The 26,192-nt window shown below is 40.0% G+C and overlaps 3 protein-coding genes across 3 annotated transcripts in view; 1 reads left to right on the top strand and 2 right to left on the bottom strand.

The window, feature by feature from the left end:
* Positions 1 to 7,276, bottom strand: part of efemp2a (EGF containing fibulin extracellular matrix protein 2a) — a 44,490-nt gene extending 37,214 nt beyond the window's left edge. Inside the window, exon 1 of the mRNA XM_042493897.1 lies at positions 7,102 to 7,276. The gene's annotated coding sequence lies outside the window, so the exon portion shown is untranslated. The remainder of the gene's footprint in view (positions 1 to 7,101) is intronic.
* Positions 7,277 to 10,250: 2,974 nt separating this feature from the next.
* Positions 10,251 to 17,291, bottom strand: fibpa (fibroblast growth factor (acidic) intracellular binding protein a). The gene is made up of 11 exons (XM_042493158.1): positions 16,921 to 17,291; positions 16,708 to 16,792; positions 14,542 to 14,740; positions 14,186 to 14,312; positions 13,808 to 13,908; positions 13,421 to 13,554; positions 11,669 to 11,777; positions 11,476 to 11,539; positions 11,302 to 11,388; positions 11,064 to 11,161; positions 10,251 to 10,538 (listed from the first exon to the last, which is right to left on the bottom strand). Exons 2-11 carry the CDS (start codon positions 16,790 to 16,792, stop codon positions 10,469 to 10,471), a joined length of 1,074 nt encoding a protein of 357 aa, XP_042349092.1. The 5' UTR covers positions 16,921 to 17,291; the 3' UTR covers positions 10,251 to 10,468.
* A 4,483-nt stretch (positions 17,292 to 21,774) lies between these two features.
* Positions 21,775 to 23,493, top strand: ccdc85b (coiled-coil domain containing 85B). Its single transcript, XM_042493598.1, has one exon. The coding sequence runs from the start codon at positions 22,521 to 22,523 to the stop codon at positions 23,121 to 23,123; it is 603 nt and encodes a 200-aa protein (XP_042349532.1). The 5' UTR covers positions 21,775 to 22,520; the 3' UTR covers positions 23,124 to 23,493.
* Positions 23,494 to 26,192: the final 2,699 nt, after the last annotated feature.

Raw genomic sequence — 26,192 nt, 5'->3', positions numbered from 1 at the left:
TGCTACCGTGGCTGAAATGGATAAATCAAGGCACTGGAGCCCCGTTTTTAAGTAGTCAGTCAGAACACAAACAGTTAGCGCCTTGGACTTGGTTCACTGTTTGTCAACCAAACAGTCCCCCCTTGATCGCAGCGGGAATAAACGCATGAATCACTCTGCCAGGTAAAAACATAAACATTGTGACGTACTGCATCCTTCAGCTGAAAATAACAAAGTCAACATCACTGAAATACTTTCATATTGGCTGCTCACAGAAGACACTCTGTGTCTGCAGACTGGCAGACTACAACTCACAGGAATGATCGTCTCGCCGAGCTGCCCCCAGAGGTTCACTGTGTATCAGAGCAACGTCGCCGGGAGCAAATAAATCCTGGCTATTGGTCGCATATTTTACAACAGCATCTCCTGCTCAGCTGCTTCCGCCTGGGAGATGCAACTCAAGTTAATTTGTCTCTGAGACAAGGAGTCCCTGCAGATATAGACAGATAGTTTAGGTACTAAATCCATGTCTGCTCACAAAAATCAGGGCTACAACTGAAGATTTTGATTTTTTATTTTCATTGTTTTCTCAATTAATCGATTAGTTGTTTGGTAGGAAAATGGTGAAAAATGTCTATCAGTGTTTCTAAAAGCCTAAAAAGATGTCCTCAAGTCTTGTTTTGTCCACAACCTGAAGATATATAGTTTTCTATGGCAGAGGAGTAAAAGGAACCAGAAAATATTCAGATTTAAGAAGTTGAAAACTGAGAATTTTTGCTTTTTTTCTTTTAAAAAATACTAAAACCAGGGCATCCTGTGGCTTAGTGGGTTAAGCAGGCACCCCATGAATAATGGCACTGCCCATGCCACAGTGGTCACAGGTTCAGGTCCAGCTCACAGCCCCTTGCTGCATGTCATCCCCTGTCTCTCCCCCCTTCACACTGCTGCTCTGTCCTGTCTAATAAGGCAAAAATGCCCAAAAAAATAATCTTTAAAAAAAAAAAAATACTAAAACCAATTGATTATGAAAATAGTTGGTGATGAATTTAATTGTTGAAAACCTATCAATTAATGGTTGAAGCTCCAAGTAAAATGTGCCAAAACTTGAAGAAAACTTTCTATAGAAGCCTAGTTTTCATATTAAATGGGGTATCAGGCCGTACCGTCATAAATCTACTGTGTCCTCTGACAGGTGAAAGGCGGCTTGACCCAGCTTCATATCTACACTGTATTTGCTCTGATTAGACTTGACAGATGGCAACTTCACCTGAATGTTCTCATCGGTTGTGCAACCAGCATCACCATTGCAACTGGTCCCACTAGTTTCACAAGTTGCCACAAATTAGCAATAAATTTGGTAGGAAAGGAATTCACTAATTATGTCCCTTGACTTGCTTTACCGAATTAGAAAAGAGGACTGCCCATTGTTCTGACAGCTCAGAATTTGGAAGCGCAAGCTGTGGAAAAATGAAATCATTGGACCAACAGAAAGCCCAAATGTTCGGCAGCCTAGTACACGAAAGAATGATCCACCCTAATCTGCCTTACCTGAAATTTTTACCCTAACCAATCACACTCATCATAGCTAAACCGAACCGAACCAAACAAACAAAGGCAGTTTGCACGAGCCAATCACAGGCAGAGTAGGGCAGGTCTTGCCTACAATATGGTAGGAAAAATATTGGCACTCAGTATCCCAAAAACAAATATGAGGGGTTTGATCGGTTAGAGCAGAGGTGTCCAAACCTTTTTGAATAGTTGGTTCTAAAATCAAACAAATAATTTATATATATGTATATATATATATATATATATATATATATATATATTACTTCAAATGTGACAAACGCAACTGTTTCATTGTTCAGTGAAAAAGTATTCAACTCTCCACAGCTCCTGAAAGCAGAGGACCTCGCTGTCGACTTTCCGCCTGTTTGCTATGGCCATGTCTGGTGCATGGCAGGAAATGTCTGCTGTTAGGTAACCGTTCCGTTTGCTTGTTTATTGTCTGTTTAAACACATCATTTCCGTCTGCATAGTTCTGACTTGATGCATGTCTACAAACTGTATGATATTCCTGCCATTGTGCGGTGAAGGGGAAAAATGCAAAGTGATCTTGCTTGATTAAGCAGTTTTGTTTGGTGATGGTGGTGAAATTTAAGATGAGGGCCATTTAAAATTCTCGGGCCACAACTGGCCCCTCGGCCGGACTTTTGACATGCCTGGGTTAGGGTATGAATATCAGGGTAAGCCAATCAGAGGAAGAGTAAGGCAGGTGATGCCTTTACCATGGTAAGACTAGTAGTAATAACAGTACTCTGAAAAATAATTAGAGGTCTATTTTGGACAAACGGACAATTGGAGCAATGCACATTTGTTTTTCAGGAGATCAGGCTGCTGGACAAATGGGCGTACGAACATTTTTTAAACTCTTGGGTTTTGGAAATTTTGCGCCTTGGGAACAATTGCATGGCACCATAAAAGGAACATGGTATCAAAATGTCGAGCCACAGAATACAGCAAACAACCTGCTAACTAGCCCACTATGGTAACTAGCGTGCTAATAAGACCATGCTAAGCTAACCAAAATTCTGCCTGAGCTAACAACACTTAGCATGTTTATGCTAACAAGCATGCTACAAGCTAGTGAGCTCAAGGAAGCATGGAAATATTGTGCTTGTATATTTACTCCACTACATTTATCTGGCAACTAAAGTTTGTAGTTACTTTGATTTTACTTAAAAGGATCAGCTAATAAAGGTGAGATATTATAAATCAAAGGTCCTGCACACCCTAACAGGCATAGGTGTTAGTCTCAGGGGGGTAGCGGGGCAAGCACAAATTTGCAAAACGTATGAAAGCAGAGGCCCTACTCTAGCTAGTACCCATTGCCTTTGTATGTGGGACTGGTTAGGGTTAGGGTTAGGACAGGAGTGTTAGAGGAAACCAATCAGAGGCAGAGTAAGGCCGGCCATTCCTTCACTATCCTACGATTCACAAATTACCTAAAAAAATTCAAAAATGTTTTGTTGGAAAGAAAGAAATTCCCATCAGAAATTGATTCAAAAAAGACACAAGCTGGTGCAGATAAACTCACCAGAGTGCAGGAAATTAAGTCTCAAACTTTCTTGACGGAGGACCCCTTAACTCCTCACTTCAAATGTATCACTCCCAATGTTGAAACGAAAGCATGGGCCCTCGCTCACAGGTGATTCATTCATGTGAAAGATTAGACCTGCACGAGCTGAACTTATGAAAAACTCTGCTGGGATTTACATGAGGTCACCAACTAGAATTGTAAAGTTGTCCTGCAACAGAACTAACAGAAGAGCCCCCAAAGTTTAGCATTTTTGACCCCATATTGAAAGGGGTCAAAATGAGTACTTTGTCTCTGGATATTTTTAAGTTCAATTTGCAGGGACTGGTTATGTCCTTTTAAGTATAATTTTGATTGGATGACTGTCACTTGCAACAGAGTATTTTTACACTGTGGTACTGCTTCTTTCACTTACATAAAGCATCTGAGTTCGTATCTACGGCAGCGTTCTGTACAGTGTGGTGTGTTTAAGGTAGATTTATAGTGTATTATGTTTGCTGAGTATCCTGACAGACTGGGCTTTTCTCCCAGCAAACACACAACCACCCTTCAGTTCATGTTCCTGGAGAGAGGCTATAAGTGTTTAAGCTGACTCTAAACATAAACAAATCACCTATTCCAACTCCCACAGACCAAAATAAGTCGAAAAAAACAGGCCAATTGAAGGTATGAAAAAAATTCTTAGCAAGTGCTGTTTGCAAAGTCAGTGAGCTCCAGTCAAAATACATGACGGGAAGGTTATAATCACTGACTGTCTACGTGCACACACACACATACACACACACACACACACACACACACTCTGATGTAAACTCCAGAGGCCACATTTGCAGGCTCTGCTTATTGCTGTATTTCATTTTGAGACAAACAGAAGGCCACAAGGTGACGTGGACACCCTCAAATACTTGATGGATGACATCAGCGGCCATTTGTGACCTTTGCATGGTGAAAAGCAGCAAAACATGCCCTCACACTGTAAGCACGGACGGTAACACATACCACCGTGCAATCAGACAGCCGCAGTACGTGACCTCTCTGACTTTGCCCAGCGGACACTTACAACCAGCAAGAATGTGGCCCAAAACCACCCAAAAACAAACTGACCATCAGTCTGGGGTCCAGTCACTCACTGGCTACTGAGTGTGGGCAGCAGGGATGCATGGGTGTTTCCCTGATGCCGGTGGAGATCAAGTGGCGGTGGACCTCTGGAATGCCCGTGGCAAGGATGTGGGCGCCAGTTCCCAGCTGGGATGCCCTGCCACGGCCGTGGTTCCCAGAGTATCAGGTTCTGGGAAACCCCCCATGGTTCACATAAGAGGATGGCTGGTGCCAAACCTCCAGCCACTGCTCCCCTAACCTCTCATCTCCCCTCATTGTGTAGGAGGACGCCAGAGAATGTGATCCGAGTGCAGGAATTCATCGTCTGGGTTTTGACTGACGTAAAGAAACACAGGTTCACTGTGTAACTGCGTCACTACGAGAAATAATCAGCAACTACTTTGATTTATCGTGTGTATCATTCTTCAATCAAGAATGTTCTTTTGTTTGGCTCCAGCTTCACAAATAATTCAATTTGTAACATCTTTGGGTTTTGGACTGTTGATCAGACAAAACAAGACATTTAAGACATCGCAATGAACTCTGGGAATTTGTGTGGGGGGGCTTTTGGAGTGTTTTGACATATATTAGACTGACCAATTTATATAGAAAATAAAGCAAATAAGCAAATTAACGCAAAATGAAAATAATCATTAGCTGCAGCCCTTGTTAGAAGTGTGGACTAGAGCAGTGGTTCCCAAGTAGTGGTCAGCGTTCCCAAAGTGGGTCGCAGGTCCATTCTGAATGGATCACATGGCATTACTATATCGATATACAGATGCCAAGTATCATTTTTTTCAGTAGCATGAATTGAAAATCGCAATAACACTGTATTTTGACTCACGTATGGTGACAATATCATATCATGGGGCTTCTGGTGATTCCCACCCTTAACACCAATGACTCGTGACTTCACTTGGACTTGAGCCTTTAGACTTGAAAATACTTGATATCTTTCCTATAGCCACAAGATTGAAAAATATTTCATCTAAGAAGTCTACAACAGAACAATTAATTTACTGAATCAACTAACAATAACACTATAAATCCCCAACAACTGAACCATGAAGAACATCATGTTACATTACTGAGCGCCAGCTGGCAAAAATGAGACCAAAGATCATTTTGTTCATATACAAGAACTATGGTCCCCAGAAAAGAATTGCAATAAGTACAAAAGGCGTGTCAATACACAGACAGAGACCCTAAAAATGCCTACGTCATTCAGCATCTGAAGGTGCACAAAGAACAAGGGAAGATGTTGAAGAAGCCAAACTGAAACATAGTAAGCAAGCTAATGTGGGTGTTATGAGTAACATTTGTGGTACTAGTTAACAGCTCTTGTGCTTGAAAGTACAACATCACGATACCTTTTTATGATTAAGTTCAGTCGCAGTAGTAACAAATAAACACAAATTTTAAAAAGTATTCATGATTATTTTAAATTTAATATATTATTAGTCTGTTGTTAAAATGACATTACATTTGGAGAAGAGTGCATTGAGATTTGTTTGGAACTAGAAAGTCAAAGTTTGGACTTGTCTTGAATCGGGAGTGCAAAAACCTATATTTGTGACTTGCAAAACAAAGATTTGGCCCCACCTCTGGCCCTTGTAAAACCTCAAAATATCTCTGCTCCAGCACCTGTTGTGTTTAGTAACAACAATAATATAATTACCATTTGGGGCTTGTGTTGGCCTCAGTCACAGCAGGCTGACCCATTTCTAAATTCACACAGTCAGCACAATTTAACAAGCAAAATGTCAGGCGCCTTACAAATGTGACCACATGGGGACCAGAAAAAACACACAGTTGGACCACACACACACACACACACACACACACACACACACACACACACACACAGAGTGTAAACTGCAGGATGGTCATCATGTGTTGTAGTGTATACATAGCCAACGTTGTGTTGTTCTGCTCGGTTGTGCGTGGAGCAGCCTGAGAACATGGTGGCCCAGCGCGCTCCTCCAGCTGCGCTTTGTTACCGTTGTGGCAGTGAACCTGCAAATCCACAATCCGGGGGGTCACACAGACACACACACACACTAACTCCTGCTCTGGGAAACTCCTCCGTCAGTGATGGATAGTGGCCTGCAGGAGAAATTCACACACTTTAACAGTGATAAATCCCTCCGGGGCTGGTCTGTTCTCTCAGTACTGATACTGCTCTGTCTCCCTGTTTTAAAGGGCTGTGATGTGTTAGTGTATGCATACAATGTGGCACAAGATGATGGGCGGCTCTCAGGGGAAGTGTGCTTCCTTCGTGTTGCCTTTATAATCCCATCTGACTCATTACAGTCACGGTGGAGCTGTCACATGTTAGCTATTACTGTGCAAATAGCGGTAAAATACACTGTCAAATAGAGGCATCCTACACTGTCTGTGTTGTTCTCCAGAGAGGTTTGTGTGTCTGTTTCTGTAGCTGCCACCTGTTTCACCGTCGTGTTCAATCGTAGCTCTGAAGAATTCCCCCCCACTCTGAGTGACTAAACAGAGATTGTGACACCGACTTTAAATAAAGAAGATGGATTAAGTGGAAGAACTTTTGTAACATACTGTACAATAATACATGCCCTGTGACTCATTACCTCTCTTCCTGTGTATCCCCCTATTACAGTCTCTGAAGCACAGAGCCAAGAAGCAACAACACAGACTGTGAGCCACAGTATCTTGGCTCCTGTGAGGAGCAAAGTGTAGCAGAGCAGAGCGGAGAGCAGAGCAGAGAGCAGAGAGCAGAGCGGAGAGCAGAGCAGCGGTGCAGCTGTGACGTGTATGGCCTGTACCAGAAAAGTGGGTAAGAGGTACATCTCACCTCTGTTACTACTGCTTAAAACTCAGCAAACAGGACAAGTCATTCTCTTTTTCAGCATAGTTTGTTTTACAAGACAATAAAGAAACAAAGGGGAACTCACAGAGGATTTTTCTGGATGGATCTTCTTCCGCTGACCGGTGTGTCCGTCTGCTGGCTGTGGTCGTCCCGGCTGAGTTGGCGTACAGAAGTGGTCCCTTAAACTCCTGCCTGTATGACCCTGAGAGAGTGAGTGGGGAGACCGACAGCTGGAGCAGCTGAACACATGCAAAGGGAGGGAGAGAGAGAGCGAGGGAGAAACTGAGAGGAGAGAGGGAGGAGCGGGACAGCCCATTCTTACCCCCCCCACCCCCCACCCCCCCAACCCCCACCCCGACCTCCTCCCCCATCTGGCCCCCTGCACTGCCACTCTCCAAACCCCCTCTCCCTGACCCCCCAGGATGCAAATTCCTGGTCTGCGGCCCAAATACCAAAATTCCAAATCCGTCCAAATCGCAGGCGGAACAACAACTCACAGATTCACACACTTGCCCCCCCCCCTCCATCTTCTTACCCAATCCCCCTCTTACGGGTCCCACAACACACCTGGTTTCATTTAAACTAAACCCCCACAAAAGCCCCAAGCTCTCCCACCCTTTTTCCTCCCTCCCTTCTCCCATTTACCCCCCATCTATCTATACTTACCTCCCCCGTCTTTTTTTTTTTTTTCCATAAAGCTACTAAAGCCCTTGCTCTCGTCCAATCTGACATGCAGGATATTTATAGTCGGGGAGAGAGAAGTTAATGGAATGTGGACAAAAATTAGAGAGTGGAAGAGAGAGAGAGTGGAGACGTATTCGGAAAATTTGTCAGCGTATTTCTCAGAATAAACCAGTGCCGCTTTCTGGGATGAAATAGAGAAAATAAAATGCTATCATTATTCTTGACCAACTTTGCTGCTCTGTTTGCACATGACTAATCCATTACTGCTGTTGGAATCATTTCCGGCACTGTTTCTTCTTGCAAAATTAGCCGTCTGTTATGTTGCAAACCGGTCAAGATGTTGCTTAATCCAAGTTAGCTTTTATTAGTTTTAGTCTGACTCATCTTGAAGGTCACTCATGTGTTTCCCCACAAAATAAAAGCCTCTTCAAAATTAAATGAGCAGCAGTCACTTTGCTATAATTGCAGGTACTATTGCAAAATACTTGAGGAATTTAATATGACATCAATTACAAAAAGATTGCATTTGTTAAAGTTTACAACCAAATTTTCTTTAATAGACATACTTATCTTTTCGGAGTGCACAATCATGCTATTTTTTAACATTATGAGAGTAATTATTGTATTTTTCTCCTGTTTCTTTTTTTAAGTAAATCTTTGGTTTAAAAACCTCCACTTAGCCTCAGATTGTTTTCCTGACTTCCTGGGTGGTGGCAGAGGTGGCAGCTGTCATTACGGGGGATGTTGTTAAAAGTCACACTGACAACCCCCTGGCTGGACCAACTGTGCCCCCCTGCATTGGTCCATTATTCCTGTGACCACACACAGACATCCAACCTAGGCTATTATAGTAAACTAAAACTAAAACTATGTGTGAAAATTTTGTTTTAGTAATCCAAAATAAAAATTAAAAAATGACTTTAAAAAATTATAAATAATAATTATCTTTTTATTTGCTAAATCCTGAATCATTTTATGTCCTGGTACAAATATGGATCAATGTTATGCTTGCAGCGACATTAAAAGTGTGAGTCTATTTTGCAGGGCTTTTGTGGAAAGGACTGCAGGAGGAAATTAAACAAAGTTAAAAAAAAAAAAATATCAGACAGTTAAAAAAGATGTATGAAAGAAGAATTTTTGTGAGGTACGCTCATGAAGATATTTGTTAATGGTTTTCTTTATTCTATATAGTGTTGTTGACTATATATAACCATATAAAGAGTGTAAACAGAGTTGTCTAGATGTAGGGAAGGACACTTGAACGGAGAGTTAGATCATGAGACTGATTGCATATTAATGGGTTAGAATAGAGCAGCGGTAAGACAAGCTACTTTTAGACATGAAATATAAATTTATGCTGCTTTTTGAAAATCTTTTACACGTGATAGGTTTGTTGTTTTTAAATATAACATTGTATTTTATTATTATTTAATGTTTGAAATAAAGTAAGTAAGTAAAATAATTAAACCATGGAAAGCACTTTGTAACTGTTTTTATAAAGTGCTTTAAATATAAAGTTTATATTACTTACATGCCTACAAAACTAACAAAAATAAAATAAAAGTATAGGAAATATCTTCAGTCTTTGTTAAATTGGTCAAATTTGTCAACCATAACAACCATGAGAGAGATTGGTGCATGTTTGTTAAGACTTGGATTTCAGTGTGACTGTGAGTCATCTGTGTTGTACTGTGATACCCTTACCTCCTTAAATCTTAACCCTGAAAAAGTACCCCTCATAAAAACTAAAACTAATACTGAAACTAATCAAAACCAAACTAAAGCTAAACATTTGTAAACAACAAATACAAAAAAGAAACCAAAACCGTCAAACCTCTGCTGCAAATAAACTTAAACTAAACTGAACTGAAAAGAAAAACTCTTCTAGTTTTGGGTTTAGGAGGCAAAGACTGTTTGCACATTTAAGAGAAGACTTAAGATTTTTCTCTTTGATAAAGTTTACAGTTAAGGGCTGGCTCAGGCTTATCTTGAACCAGCCCCTAGTGAGGCCGATATAGGCCTAGTCGGTTGGGGGAATTCCTCTAATTCATTGAGCTCCTCTCTCCTCTCTCTATTTGCAAACATTGATGTCTCATTAAAACTTGTTATTAACCTGGCTTGATGTTGATATTGGGCTGTATACTGATACCAGGCTTTATAAATAATACTGAATTGAATTAGACACAAAATAAAAATCAAAACTAATGAAAAATACAAAACTATGATATCTCTGCATCCAACACGCTGGGAGACGTCATAATTAATGACGCAGGTAAAGTACAGGTCGTATTTAAGGTCAAAAACATTCATACAGTATATTTTCATACTGCTGAGCAGTCACCAGTTTGAAAATAGTATGAAAGTGCTTTATAAACCTGCCTTGTTCACTTTTACACTATGATTTGTATCTCTCTCTCCCTCCCTTTGCCTCTCATCTTCATCCAACACTCACAAGATGAGTAAATCTTGTCCCTGGAGTGAGTTAATGTTAACATCTCTCCATATAACACGGCAGATAAAACGGTAACATAAAATAGAATGACATTTTGATGTAAATACATTATTTTTTTTATTTACAAATCAAATGTACAGACACTGCTGGGACACTATGGGGAGCAACCAGGGAGCTTTAAGCGGATTTATCAGTGCTGACAAAATGACACAGAAAGCACAAACTGAAGATAACGGCTACAGCGGGGGAGAAAAGCCGGAAAACATACAGAGGGAAGAGTGGGGAGAAATGAGGGGCAAGCTGCAAAGAAAACGCTTCAGTCGTGATACATTTTAAAGATACAGCTTTTGATGACGCCCATGTATCTGTCCCACACAACCTGATGTCTGAAGGGCAGAAAAGAGAGAGACAAAAAGAGAGCAAACTGTAAGTAAACGGAGCAGAGAGGTCTCGTGACAAAGTGTAATTGTGAAATCTGGGTGAGGAAAGTAATGAGGCAATCTCTGTCCACTCAGAGTAATAGGGGGGGGTCTATGTTTCTCTTTATGAATATCTCTTTGTTAAGCATGTAGTGGTGCAGGGCTGTGTAAACCCTTAACTACATTCCAGAGTGTTTGCAAGAGAAACAAGGTAACTACAGTTTAAGAAATCAGGGGCGAGATAGGGTGACACCCACTGGCAGAACAGAGACGTCAATATTAAGGAGGATTTTAACATACAACTGTAAGATTCGAGCAGCTTAAATAAGTGTACATATTGCTCAGTTATTGGTTAGTTTTCTCAAAGAGCTCTACAAAACCTTGAGTGTATTTTTAGCCTTGTTTCCCCCCGTGTGGGGATTGATAACTCCAGCACGGTTGGAGCCGCACCCTAACTGATATGCATTATAGAATAAAAGCTCATTAACTCACTTGAAAGTGTCAAGTATGTGTGCAGAGTTGCTGTAGTGAGTGAGGTAGAGTCTCATGTCCGCAGCTGTCCATCGGTCTGAACGACACGGCTCAATAAACTGAGAGAGAAAAAGGAGGAGGGGAAGATGTTACATCACGACATCTCAAAGGCAGACTTAAAAACCGGCCTCGGAAAACCGGGTTGAATGATCTGTCTTCGGCTTAAAAGGCTTGGAAAAAAATAGGTAGAAGTACACACCTTCTCCACAAGATCAATGAAGAAATCTCTGACATCTTTTGTGTTGGTTAACTTTGCTGCAATGTTGACAAGACCTCTGGAAAGATTCTACGGGAAGGAAAGAATTATCTTTTCATTGCAGACATCATTGACCAATTATATTTTAGATATTAATGGAGGATTAATGTTCTTCACCTTGAAATTAGCCTCCATCTCAGTAAAAGCTTTAGTCTTTCCTCTGAGGGCTGTACAGACCAGACTGAACAGACAGGGCAGAATGGAAAAAAGAGACACCGTCAATAAGAGAGTGTGGATAAAACTGTTAATTAAAGCCAGTAAAATAGCCAGTAATGAGCAAAACGTGAGGGTTTCCCCGTCATTCATTTACCTTTTGTGTTGATCCAGCAGATCTTTGTCTGTGATTAACACCTTCAGCTCTTTCAGCTCTTGTAAAAACTCTTTATCGAGATCTACGTCCATGTCTTCCACCATGTTATCTACAAAGAAAACTCGAGTAAGACTTTGTTATCGCAGCTTATTCTTTTCCTTACTGTTAATATCTGCCTAACTCAATTATAAATGTCCGCTTTACTAATTGGTAACTGATAAATTTTTAATCAGCCTTCATTCCAACGAGGAACTTCAAACCTGAAGGACCTCTGGTGGTTATCGGGCCTCACTGAAAGAGGTACTGCTCTTACTGTTCCTTAATCATAAAAACTATTAGGCTTGGAGTTTTATCTATTTTTTATACCTTCTTAACATTTTATCAGGGTGTATTTGACAGTATTTGTGTAAATTATGTATGTAAGTGACATCGTCCAGCCCAGCGGTTCCAAGCTGGTCAGTTCATGGGGTCCAGATTTCTCCTCAGTCATTAGGCCAGAGTCCACACATTATGAACCTCCACATATGCCATTTTATTTCACAAAATGTAAACAACACGTTGGCGGAGAACAAAAATAAATAAAGCATAGCGCGAGAGAAACAGCACTTCAAAATAAAAGATCTGTGCTGAAAATTCACTGTTCTTCAAAATAAAGTGTGATTTTTACGAACTTCACACGTTCATGAGTCACTTGTGGTCCATTCAGAACGGACCTGCAACCCAGTTTTGGAACACAACCACCAGTTGGGAACCACTGGTCAAGTCAACGATGTTGTCTGTGTGACTGACTGTTTGTGTGTTTGTGCGACAGGTCTTGCTGGGAGTGAAAATTTAAATAAAAATGAATAATTAAAAATGGCTCTCTGAGGTTTTACAAAGTAAAATTTCCTCCCATGCTGATACTCTCTTTGCACTTTTTAATCAATTCATTTTATCAGCATCATTAAAATAAAACGCTGACACAAATAATCGGCAAAATGCCAAATAACAGCCCCAATAATCAGACAGGCCGATAATCAGTCGACCCATAATTTGCATTGCCAATATGAACACTGAGGTGACGTATACCGGCCAGCAGCTGGTATTGCAAAGTCAATTCTGTGCAATACACAAACACAGTCTAATGCTCTGTAAAGCCTGGACTTCACCATCAGTCCATTTGTCTCTTTTCTTCCATTTTTTCCTAAACGCAGACTTTTGTTGTTTTGTGCTGTCTCTTCTTTACACAGCTTGAAGGTTTTTAAAAATGGCAATCGGCTCATGTATTCCACCAATGAACGTAAACTTACCTCACTCAACGTTATGCTGGTAGAATACTCTGATATCTGAGTTTTAAAAAGCCCCAAAAATGGCGATCTAAGAACTACAATCATTCCTTGTTCTTACAGTGCAGACACAGTAAAAGGAGGTGCTTAGAACACTGTAAAATATTCTCAGAGCCTAAAATGCCTATAGTAGTGACAGTCTGTCACTTTGTCTGGCTGAACACTTTTTGTTCTCATGTGAGACATTTCCTTTAAGCCTTTTATAGATTCTGTCTCACAGTTTCAAATGTTTTTTTTTCTATTTGTATTGCTTTTGGATTTATCACCAGTGTTTTATCACTCTGTAGGCTTCTAACTAAGATACATTAAGAGAGTTCCAGATGATTAATGTATCTGTTATACAAGTGATTTACATGTTATACATGTCCCTTAAATCTCAGATAAAAATAGCAGCAAACTGCCAAAGGAAACAAGACAAACTGCTCACCAACAGCCCCAACGGTCCAGTTGCTGATAAGCTGCCCGGCACAGAAAGCAAAGTCCTGAAATGTGAGGTATTGCAGCTTTCTTTTCCCCGTCTCAAAGCGATTGTTGGCAAAGAAAACAATGGCAGCGTAATCCCTGAAATAAGCAGAGGAGGCATTTATATGAGCTAAAACAAGACAATCAGACAGAACTCTGATGTTTTCACTTGTTAAAATATCCTGAATGGCAGCCTTTTCTAGTGCGGTTTTGTTAGCGTTAGCTAAAAACACAAACCCATGTAATAACTCATCAGAAAAACTGCAAAAAAAAAATATTTGAAGCAGTACCAGTGCTTTGGAAAATAAACCTGAGGCAGGAAGGCTTTTACTCTGCTCCTCAAACTGATTACCTTGCAAGCTTGTCAGACAGAAGAAAGTGCTGACGGATATTCTCCACCAGGGGTCCCTTCAGCTCCTCCACAACTTTGAAAACACGTTTGAAGTTGTCAAACTGAAATTAAACACAGGACGCAGGAGATCTATGGAATTCACAACATGACTACATAAAACATGTACAAAAATATATTTTATTAGACAGTAAAAGATGTTTTTGAAATGTATAAGTGTTGGAAATTTAACTTGTCACTGCAACTCAAAAGTTAGAATAAAGGTAGTTTGTTAATCAAGGCGTCACATAGGACCAGGAGCAAACCAAGGAGCAGTGACCATTTAAAAACTGATAACACAGATAAAAAAGTCCTAACTTATGCTGTTTAGAAGGCTCTTACCTGTCGTCTGCAGCTCTTCAGCGTCACGCCTGTCTTGGCACTGATATCGTCCAAGTCTTTTTTGGTCCCTTTGGAGAGTTTCTTTCCCAGGACCTCACGAACAAATGCATCATCAAAAGCATAATATCTGAACAGGAAACACAGATGCATAAGATGAAACTTGTGAGCATATATTCTTATTTATTACGTCAAAAAAACAAGAATAAAGTAGTGTTGTTTAAAAGCAAATACATGTCATGGTAACTGCCTTGAGAGGAGAATAACATACTTCACAGATGTGTCATATACCTTCATATTAGACCCTACAAACAAATCAAATAAGTGAAGGAGAAATAACGAGAGCATCATTACCGCACCTCTCTATGAGCATGGCTTGTCGATGAGGTGGGATCTGAAACAGTAGCTGGTTGGCCAGTTTGGATGGATTGTGCAGCAGACGCTCACACATCTGGAAAGTCCTGTACTGGTCCATGGTGTCGCTCAGCAGAACGTCCGAACTCGCCTCACACTCCTCCAGCACTCCTCCTTCCATTCTTACTTTCACTGCATCGTTCACTGCAATCAGGAAAGCTTGGTGAGCCAATCGTGGCTGTAGTTATGTGTGATAACCTGCACGAACAAACACGGTTGTCCAAAATATCAACCCACTGACAGACTTCATATCAGTGACATCTTTTAAATCACTTCTTAAAACCCATTTTTATAGACTTGTTTAATGTGATGTCGCCTAGTTTAATTCATCTATTTGATAATTGATCTTTTAATTCACTCTTTTATTCCATCTTGATCATGCTTGATTCTGTTACTATATAATTTCCGAGTTTACTGCTTATATTCTTTGAATTGTATTTGCTCTTAGTGGTATGGGTTGTTATTGTTATATCTAAATTTCTCATTATTATCTGTCTTCCTTCAAATATGTTTCTGCCTCATAAGTCATGTTTAATTCTACCTAAAAATTTTGTCTGGCCTTAGTTCGGCATTATTGTTTGGCTCCTAAAGTTATTTTGCATTTGCAAGAAATCGTTCCTGCTTCTGTTTTGTTTTGTCAAAACACTTTGTAAACTCTGTTTTTAAAGTTGCTATGTAAATAAAGTTATTATTATTACTATCATTATTATTATCATTATCATTATAATTAGTACTAGTAGTAGTATTATTAAATTGATTATGAATGGTTTTAATGCTTTTTTTTTGCAGCATCGACACATCTGTTCCAGCTTTGCTTTCTCTCTGTTTATGTTTACTGCAGTCATACAGCTGTTCTCTGCTACCAATCAAAAAAGAAAAGTATTTCTTGTCATATTATGTGTATTTTGTTTTGTATTCTTCATCAATTCATTTTTTTCCCTGAGGTACTGAAAATGAGAGATACTTTTCAAGATAATTTATAAATGTTAGAGGATTTCAGTGTTGGGACAACGCTACTAACAAAGCTGCTGGTGTGGTGTGAATATACAGCAGCACTAAACCGCTACTCCATCATCATACTTCATACTGGCTACTAGTAATGTGCCGGATGTGGATGTGAATGCTGCAGGAGACGTGCAGCTCATTATACGCTTCATTATGTCTTTTCAAAATTCTGTTACACATTTAGCGCATTAGCAGTAACTCTTCAAAGCAACAAAAAACATCTATTCGCAACCCCTTGACATAGGTAGCATATATTACTATCAAACAATGATTATTTCATTTGAATAGTTTCCAGAGGCCTGAAGAGGTAAAAGCACTATCCCTGTTTTTACATAAAAAAGCAAAAGTGGAGATATACATGGACATACATATAATTCGTGTAGCAACCTTCTTTTTTTTTCTTTTTTTTTTTTGGCAACATCCCCGCCCAAATCTAGCTTAGAGATCATCAGTGTGACCAAAACCAAAAGGACAGCCCACATCAACCCAGCCCGCCAATCTACACTGGTTGCCAGCATGTCACAGACCTGATTTTGAAAGCATCCTGCTTATTTATCAATCTGCATATGGAGTTGGCCCTAAATATGAGTGACATGTCTGAGCAATACAGCCCTGCAAGACCTCTCAGATCACTGGGGAGCGGGCTGCGTGTCTGAACAATCTGAACAAGGAGCAGTGGCTTTTAGTCATTATGCAGCACAGCCAATTACCTTTTGGTCGTCACTTATTAATTTATTTTAATTAAAGCCTCGGAAACCACACTGAGGGTTCTCCCTCAAGTGGTTTTAACTAAATATTTTTTTAAGTCCAATGGTCTTGTTATAATTATATTGATATTACAATTTTAAATCTTTTAAATTATTTTTTGCCTTTTAATTGACTGTATTGAACCTTGAACATACCTCTGTGAATGAAGTGAGCTTTATAAACAAAACTGCCTGCCCGGTTGGCAACCACTACAATTTACTTATGTTTTACCCAAATTCAATTAAACAATACACTGTGTGCATCTTTGCAAGATAATTCAACCATGCAAGGACGTATGTCCACAGTGTCCTCAGGTAGTCCTACAATGCGACTCAATAAATCTGTGTTGTGACTCAAACCTGTGTATCCATCCAACCAGAGCTGGTAAACCTCCTCATCCATGATAGTGGTGTTACCCACGAACACATCCAGCTCTACTGCCATCTGTGTGAAAAAAGAATAAGCAAGTGGGTCAGGAGATGTTTGGCATTTGTTTAGCTTAAGTAGCAATCAACTACCAGATGTGAGATTAGCTTAGCGTCACTACAAGTAGCATCAAACACACAATATACCTTGTTTTGAACGTTTCCCCAACCAGCTTCAAGCACGAAGCTACAGTAAAAGCTAAAATGCAAAGTATACCGTTAAAATCTGTCTAAACTTAAATCATGTTTCCATGATGTCCTAACTAGCTAGCTTCCTCCACTGAAGGCTAGCGTCTCAAGCTACCAACGTCGCAAAATTAGCAGTGTCAGCGGAGATTAAACGAACAACCAGACAATAAAACGGTATATTGCGACCAAATTAACACGACGGCATGAGAAGGCAAAAAAAGGCGCGATGTTTAAATCACCGACATCTACCAAATAGTAGTGCTACTGTGCTGCTAGGTGCTAAGATGCTAAGTGTCAACAACAGCAGTCATACTACCGGAAGTTCCGGTTTTGCTACGTCACGTAAAGACTCTTCTTCTTCTGTTGGATTTTATGGCAGACTAGGCGCATTGCTGCCTCAAGCTGTTGCTACCGGTCATTACACCCTACAGTAAAGGCTCTATGCGTGCACTGATTTTTGAAACGTAGCCATCCTCTCGACAATAAACAAACACAATCATATTGTAATCAGAAATAAAATCATTATTTTTGTCTTATTACATTATTTTATCTATGTTATTTGTTTCATTATATTTTTTTCATGATTGACTATGTGGGTAGCCTCACCCATTTATATAAATCATGCTTTTATTCTGAAACTATTTTAGAAGTGTAGTCACTTTTGCTCTGGTACCTCCCCTGCTGCTGGAGCTTCACATTTATCTGCAGATGGCGTCAGCGTTCTGATTTATCTGCGTTCTTTTTCTGTTTTTGTTGGTACATTCTAACAGAACGTTCCAACGTTCTATCATAGCAACAGCGTAGCAACGATTCTGAGGTCGACAGTCGCTATTTCGGTTGTTCCAGTGACAACACAGAGTCACAGCACAGCCAATGCAGGCGGTTATGACAATAATAACAACAACAACAACAACAACAACAACAACAACAACAATAATAATAATAATAACCCATAGATTTTTTCCTCAGTATAATAATGATTATATTATACTGCATTAATAATACAGTAATTTGTCAGAACACCATTAGTATGGAAAGTATGAACAATTTCATTATATTTGCTTTTTTTTTTTTTTTTTTTTTTTTTTTTACAATTGTCACCCTAATTCTAATCTTAAATCAAAAGCACAGGGTTGCATGCATTTCATGGGGTGGACCCATGGCAGGATGCATCAATAGACCTACCCAAAACCGGTAGCAACTTGCTGTAGGTCTACTGCATGAGCTATAGAGTTGGCTTGTTTTTAATCCTAATGGTGAAGTCTCACCGCTGAGAGCGCTTAATGTGGGCTGAGTCCAGGGGAGGTCAGACAGGGTTTTCGGCCTGCAAATTTCTTGCAATCTTAACGCTTGAGTGATAATGCAAGGGGAGAAAAATAAACAATCTATAACTGAGATCTATGTCACTTCACAGTAAGCTACAAGTCCTATCAATCAGCACAAACATAGCCTATTAAATTTAAGTGCAATATTATTTAAGGTGCAGCATTTTTTTTAATACACTGTCTTAACTGCAATAATTTATTCAGCAACAGCAATCCTCTGTTCACTTATTCAGATGTGCAATATTCTTTGAAATCTTAAACGCAAGCTATTTTTAATATGTTATACACATTTTTAAATTCTTATTGTTCTTCTTACTCATGCATATATCTGTTGTACATTTGCATTTCACCCATATTTTAAATTTCTAACTTACATTGTATTGTAGCATATGGGTACAAACTTTTATATCTTTACACACTACACACTCAGCACATTATACACATTCAGAATTGTAAATATTTGCATACTAGTGCTATTTTTTCTCATTATTACAATATCTATATTTCATATTTTTACACTCTTTAAACACTCAGAATGTCACATATTTATAAATATTCACATATCAGTGATAATTGTTTCTCAGTATTACTGCATTTCTATTTCATATTTTCACACACTTTACAAACTCAGAAAATCACATATTTATAAATATGCTAATTGTTTTTATTATCACTGTATTTATATTTTGTATTTTTACACACTTTGTGCTTGTAGCCTATTTATTTCTACTTTCTATAACTCTTGCTGCTTGGCATCAGAGCGACTGTAACATAGCACTTTGCCCGGGAATAAATTAATTTCTGATTCTGATGCTGAAGTAAGAAGACTCGCTGCCACAGTGCACTTTTCAGCAAAGCGGTAGCCTATTGTTGAACTCTGCCCTTCCATTTGTGCTCTTACTTTAAAACGTGTCAGATCAGAGATAGGCCTCAGTGTGAGCACCGGGCCCTCTATGTGCTTTGCTCGCTGCGTGTACACAATCTGCTCTCTTTTCCTCCGGCGATTAATCTAAATAAATCCCTGCAAATCCCTCTGCTCGCCCTCCCTTTCTGTGTTTCTGCATGTGTCCTTCAAAATCACAACATAAGGGAAAACGACTCAGTCAACATGTCTTTTTGTCGGATCTCTCGCTTCACATCAACACTCTCATTTCTAACCCCACATGACACCCTGATTCCATCCCCTGCTCCCCCTTGCGCGGTTAACACCCTACATTGTTATGGCCTCAGTGAAACAATGGAGGTGGGACAGAGGGCGGAAGGATGTGGCTGAATGCCTCAGCATAAACCCGTGGAAAAAAAAGCCTGCAGTCACACTTTCCGCCAGTGTTCTTTGAAAAGAAACCAACCAGGAGTCACCCATGACACAATTGCATTGTACTGTACATCTTTCTTCCTATTGAACTCCAAAAAGCATGTTAAGCCATTTGATATATCTCTTATTGTCGGTAAAAGGTTTGGGGACAGCAAAGATCTGGTCCTGTGTCTTTAGTTTTTAAGGATGTTAACACTGAAATAAACAGAAACCCTCAGAGGAAGTGGTCTTTCCCACTCATTTCCTTTGCGAATTGTGTTGTTTTGGTCTCATTGCATGATAAGGGTAAAAGTATGTTTTTGAATCCAAATGGGGGCGCACAAGCTCCTCACTGAGAACACATGGAGCAGATCTTCAGCCTCACAGCTTGATGTTTTTTGGTGTGGGTAAACTGGGATGGCCAGAGTCAGTCCAGTATGATCACTGAGCTGGTCGATTCCCTGTCGCCGTTTACCACCATTCAGTAAGGAGGTCCATGGTATGCGAAGAGCCACTGTAAACCTCAGAGGAAACCACAAATATGTCTGATTACTATCTATCCGACGTGCCAAAGCAGCAGTCATAAAAAGTGAAACTTCCGGGAAAATCCTTCAAAATAAAAGCAGTGTTGTTGAGAGATTGCATTGAAACCCATGTAAGATGCAATCAATAAAACTAAACGTTGACACATTTGGTAAGAAGTAATTAGAAGAGATCTAAATTGTAGTTACATACAATATGCTCTCAGTTCATTGATTAAAGGGGAGCTAACCCCATTTTATAAATTCATACCTGTTATTCCTTAAGTCTGAGACAGTCAAAAATAATAGTAATTATGAACAACTGTCCCCCAAATTAAAAAACTGGAATGCTAAAACTGGAATTTGTGACGTTAAAGAGTATTAAGTCTAGAGCTGCTCCATAGAAGATGAACTGGGGAAGATGGAGATGACAGTCGCCCTTTTTACACTGCCCATTCAAGGCAGGAATATCGTGACATTATGCTGCGTCGCTGTTCTGCATAAAAGTTATGGTTGCGGAGTGAGGGGACAGAGTTTTCTCGCCTTTGAGCTGGCAAGGTAGGTAATACCAGAGCCAAAACAGTGCCTACTGAAGGCTGATGAGGGCCCAACGTGACGCATCTCTTATATGATAACTTGAAGGCAGACCAAAAATGGTGTCTATTCATTCCTATGGAGTTGCTTGTCTGAGACATACGCTGAAAAAATTCTCTAGTTTTTGGGTTTACTTTTGCGGTATGCAGCCTACGGACTATGGACACTAATGTACCTTCACCTAGTCCCGCCCACAAGTTCCCACCCACCTCATTGACTTTACATTGTGATAATGTCATGGTTTTTTAAATTGCTTTTCTCTGCTCTGAGAAAGTTTTACAAATATAAAACCTCCATGACACAAAAAAATCAAAATAGAAAGAGTTATAGTTGATCTTGTTATACCCCCACTATGCCTAAGTGAGGCTAAAATATTCCAGATATGGCGTTGCCATCTTGAGATGGTGATGTCACTGAGAGCCAAATTTTATATATCCCCAGTGTGGGAGTCCCACCAAAACACCCATCCCGCCAATCGCAAGTGTTGCAGTGAATGCAAGCACATGGCTTTCACAGCTGTCAATCATGACGGAAATGTAATAACTTATTAAAGCTGACCTTATTGTAAAAAAAAACCCCACTTGAACAAACATAAGGGTGATGAGAACTACCTTCAGTGATAGAAACCATCTTTGGGACAAATTTATTTGACGTGCACTTTGAGTTTTTAGTTTGGCCTATGTCCATTCACTAACATGGAGGGGCGGGCTTTATGACCTACACTGCAGACAGACACCAGAGGGCGATCAATATTGAAAAGTTAGACTTTGGCGAAACTCTTATATTGTCCATCTTTATATCCAGTCTATGATGTGGACTGACCAGCAGCTTGGCGTGTCACAGCACTGACATCACAAGTTTGCCTCTTATTAATTCTCTGGCTTCCATTTCCCTCACACATTTTAACTAAATTTCCCTATGCCATGGAAATACCATTTAAATCCTTAATTTAGACGGTGCCCCCCTTTAATAGTTCCATACTTTTATTTTGAAGTCCACACAGTCTGATTTCCGGCAGTGCTCGAGCTTGACGCGCAGCTCGCTGCTTAGTGGACTCACAGCCGTGAAAGTGGCGGAGGCGGACATTGTTGTGGTAACAGTCCAGCTCCAGAGGATGAGCAGAGATGATGCACTTAGTTTGAGCGGATAAACGGCGAGTTTGGATTTTGATTCTTTTTTTGTTTGTTTTGTTTTTATCTAAAGAATGAAACGTTTGTAAAAACGCTGCTGCACCGTACGGACTCATCCTCCAGCCACCGGAGAGCGGAGTTCATTCAGCCGAGGCGAGCGGAGCAGAGCCTGCTGAGACGATGCCAGCGACGTAAAAAAACACAACATCTGCAGGGTGTGCATCCGAGGCAGCTGGATTAAGCCTCCGTGGATCGACCGGGCCTTTGTGCATACAGTACAGAGGAGCCAACGGGGCGGTTGTTGTCTTCAAAAAACAGCGAGAGGAGGTAAAATAAGGACAGTTGTGCTCCTGGAGGCCTTTGGAGAACACAGCCTGCTGTGGAGAAGATGACAGATTGACATTAATGGGGGTTTGCGCTGCGTTTTCATACACGACCTCATTAAGGCATTTTCCACGGAGAACAGAGACTGGGTTCAGCACAAATTAGGACTAGAAGAAAGCCATCTAAATAAAGAAATCACATGTTTATGCCATGATTTGGCCGCCGGTGCTGTAGTGATTGCAAATGACATCTGGAAAACACTGTGTGCAGAGGAAGAGGATGTGATGACTCTGTGTTGAAGCATCCACATACATCTCAGCGCTTTTAATAGATATCTCAGGTACCCTTTAGGTTTTTAATAGAAAAAAAAATGGGTAGCGAAGGGGAGGTAATAAACAGAGAACTGTCAAAGATGTCTGACGAGGATTTGCTGGCGTGCTCCAAAGAGGAGCTGGTGAACCGGTTGCGTAAAGAGGAGTCGGAGAAAATCTCAGCTCTCATTCAGCGAGGCCGGCTGATAAAAGAGGTAAATAAACAGCTGCAGGGACACCTCCTTGAAATCAGGGAACTGAAAGTCATCAATCAGCGCCTGCAGGAGGAGAACGTGGAGCTGCGGGACCTGTGCTGCTTCCTGGACGACGACCGGCTCAAAGTGAAGAAGCTGGCCCGGGAGTGGCAGCTGTTCGGGCATCACGCGGCCAAAGTGATGCGGGAGGACCTGGGTGGGTACTTGAAAAAGCTCGCCGACCTGGAGCGCATGCAGGACGGGCTGGTGAAGGAGAATTTGGACCTGAAGGAGCTGTGCCTGGTGCTGGAGGAGGAGTGTGTCAGCAGGAGTGACTCCAGCCCCGGAGGGTCCACCGAGCTCAACCTGCCCTGCATGGTGGCCCGGGATCTGGGGGACGGGAGCTCGAGCACAGGCAGCGTGGGAAGCCCGGACCAGCTGCACCTGGTGTGCTCACCTGATGACTGATGGCAGGTTCATGCCAGCGGTATTCCGGCTCAGATATCTGTAGACTAGGGGTGATGTGATTGACAGAGTGGAGACACAGAAGCTTTGTCAGACAATGCAAATCAAATTGGTGCAAAAGCATAAGGGCCTTCTGAATGCTGCATTTGTGTGCCACTCGGTTTTGACTTGACAAAGAATCTACCACTATAGACATTTTACAAAGACATTTAATAGATGTTTGCCAGATGATAATGTATCTAAATTTTACAGTGTTTTTCTAATGACTCCTCTGTTTTGGAGAAATTCTCATTTTTTCCCAGTGGTCTGTTGTTAAACAAAAAAAAAAAAGATGAAATGGGACCAAAAAGTGGGTCACACACTGTAAAATCTGACAAGTTGATTTTAGATAGAAATATAGAAAACCTATTGCCTCAAAAAAAAAAGTATAACCAATTTAACTATTTTTTATCAATGTATGTTAACTTTATATCCAATTGTTGAGTTTACTTAAATGTATTATATCTACTTAAATTTTTTAAGTTGCTGCAACTTCAAAATGACAAGTTAAAAGTTTAAGAAACTTAAGTAACTCAAGTTTACTGTACTATATATCTGTACTCTACAGGCTGCAGACTAGTCAATCATAATTGTTTTCTTTTAAACATGTTAACAAAACAGAACTTGCAGATCTAACTTCATCATTGGCTAAATCTTTGTGATGATCAATTTAAGTCAGACTTACTGGAGTTGCTAACACTCATTAAGAACAAGGTAGTTCCACTTTTCATTTCTAAGTTGCAACAACTTCACAAAATTAAGTACACTGAAAAAAGTAAATTGTTAACCAACTTAAAATAATTCCTTCAATCTGTAACACATAAATGAATTAAGCTTTCTCAACTCAGTTTCCAAACAGTTGTGTTAATCGAACTTGATAACTTAATTTGAAAATACTTAATTCATGTGTGTATTGCTAATTGAAGTAATTATTTTAGGTTGGTTAACAACTCTCTTTTTCCACTGTAAATACAGCTACATGTTGAGTAAACTTAACAATTAGATATAAAGTAAACATAAATTAAGCTTAATAATTATATTTACTTTACGTTTTCAAGGCAATTCGTTTCCAAGATTATTTTAAGTAATATCAACTTTTCAGATTTTACAGTGCACATATAAATTTATCTCATGCACTGGACTAGCCTACACTGGTAGAAGCCTTTTTTCAATTGCACTGGACAGCGTTACCATGGATCTTTAAATCACAGATCTAAAGATTCATTTCAATCCAGTTTTGAGCCATATTTAGTCCACTGAATTCCAATAGCACTGAAATAGACGAGTTGTGATAAAAAATGAATTTGATATTTGCTTTTGCTAGATGCCCAATAATGTGTAATATTTTATGCACTCTCTTCCTCAGGACAGGATTGGAGTGCCATATGTGCATGATGATTGTCACAAATTTGTACAGGCCTGTTAACCAGTCTGATGTGAAGGCCCTTCAGGTTTACTGCAGGTGGGGCTGCGGTGCATAATGTGCTGAAGCCTGGGCAGAGCCAGCACACGTGTTTAAGGTTTTGGATCAGATGTCCTTGGACCTCACTCAGAGCTGAACTGAACTGTCACTTTTTTTAACTGGAAACTCTTTGTATCAAACTGGAAGGTCTACACATTTCAGCGATTTCTATTCTAAGCTGTTTAAATTCACGTGTTACATTTTTTATGACGTTGTTGTTCAATTAGCATATCACAGTTCGTTTGAGTTGGCGGCGGTCAGCTTAGTCTTCTGTAACTCATGCTTTGTATTTACCCTGTAACATTAGGGATAACTCTGACCCTTCTTTATCTTGATTTTTCTGTATTAACTACTAACCGATTTCAGTTGAATAATGCACATGAATTAGATCAGATTTATTTTGTCGTTAGCTGTTTATTGGTGGGCTATGCTCGTAGTGCATTGAAGAGCTTTAAATACAATGGGTATGACACCTTGTGTTCTGACCTTTCTTTGTGTGTTTGACTTTGCAGAAAACCAGCATTTACACATTTCCATCGTGACACTGAATGAAGGATTGATTTCTGTTGTTTTGACCTTCGTGTCTGAACTGACTGTGCTTGATTGATGCTCCCGTCATGTCACATGCACTGACTTTATGGATGTTCATCAGTTTTATTTTTGGATCTCTATTTGCACAGTCTGGAGAGCTGAAGAGGGCAGTAATGCTTTTAGCCACTTAGTGATGCACAGACGCCCTTTGACAGCCGCATGCACACTGATTTTTTTCTGCCTCGTGCTCTCTAGCTCTCAGTCTGACTCCTGTTCCATCTCTATTTCTCTCTAACCCCATTTCAGCTCGCAGTCCAATGCCCTCTGAGCCATGTATGTATTAGCAAGAGATTTGCTTAATTTTTTAGGAAATGGCGTAACAGACAACTCAGTGTTCACAGTTGAAGGGCATGGAGCGGTTATTAGTTTGTCAGGATGTATTGCAGCCATCAAACCCTTTTAATGAGCATCAATAAAAGAGTTCTGGTTATTTTAATGATAGATTTCTTTCTCGCTTAGTGTGAAAAAAGAAAGAAATATGGCCATTATTAGCTCCCAGGGTCAAAGGTTATATCTTTAAACTGCTGAGCAAAACACAATAATATTCAGTTTACAATTACATGAAATGCAGTAGTAAATCCTCACAACCAGACAATGCAATCAGACAATATTAATTTCACATTTTTGCTTAATTAACCCCCCCCCCCCAAAAAAAAAGTTGTAGATGGATCTTCTGACTAATCAATCAATCATCATAATCATTAACCATTTTTTCATTTTTTTTTGCTTTATAGGTCCAGTGTGTAGGATTAAGGGGCATCTATTGGCAGAAATGGAACATTATATTCATAAATGTTATTTTATTAGAGTGTAATCATCTGCAAAAAGAACCCCTGTGTTTTTGTTATATAAGACTGAGTCGTTAATATCTATATATGGAGTGGGTCTGCTTCCACAGAATCCATGTTGTTCTCAAAACAGACAAAGAAACACTGATGCCGTGCCCACAATTTCACACTAACATGCCGTATAGTAAGCTA

The sequence above is a fragment of the Plectropomus leopardus genome, chromosome 9, assembly GCF_008729295.1.
Source record: "Plectropomus leopardus isolate mb chromosome 9, YSFRI_Pleo_2.0, whole genome shotgun sequence".
NCBI classification, from domain to species: Eukaryota; Metazoa; Chordata; class Actinopteri; order Perciformes; family Serranidae; genus Plectropomus; species Plectropomus leopardus.
The sequence above is the reverse complement of the archived record's forward strand: the minus strand, read 5'-3'. Positions and strand labels throughout refer to the sequence as shown.

Coding starts and splice junctions, on each gene's coding strand:
- fibpa (XM_042493158.1), bottom strand. CDS start 16,792: ATGGCAGTAGAGCTGGATGTGTTCGTGGGTAACACCACTATCATGGAT. Junction 11,540..11,668: donor CTGCTGGATCAACACAAAAG/GTAAATGAATGA, acceptor CTGTCTGTTCAG/TCTGGTCTGTACAGCCCTCA. Junction 11,389..11,475: donor AGATGGAGGCTAATTTCAAG/GTGAAGAACATT, acceptor TCCTTCCCGTAG/AATCTTTCCAGAGGTCTTGT.
- ccdc85b (XM_042493598.1), top strand. CDS start 22,521: ATGGGTAGCGAAGGGGAGGTAATAAACAGAGAACTGTCAAAGATGTCT.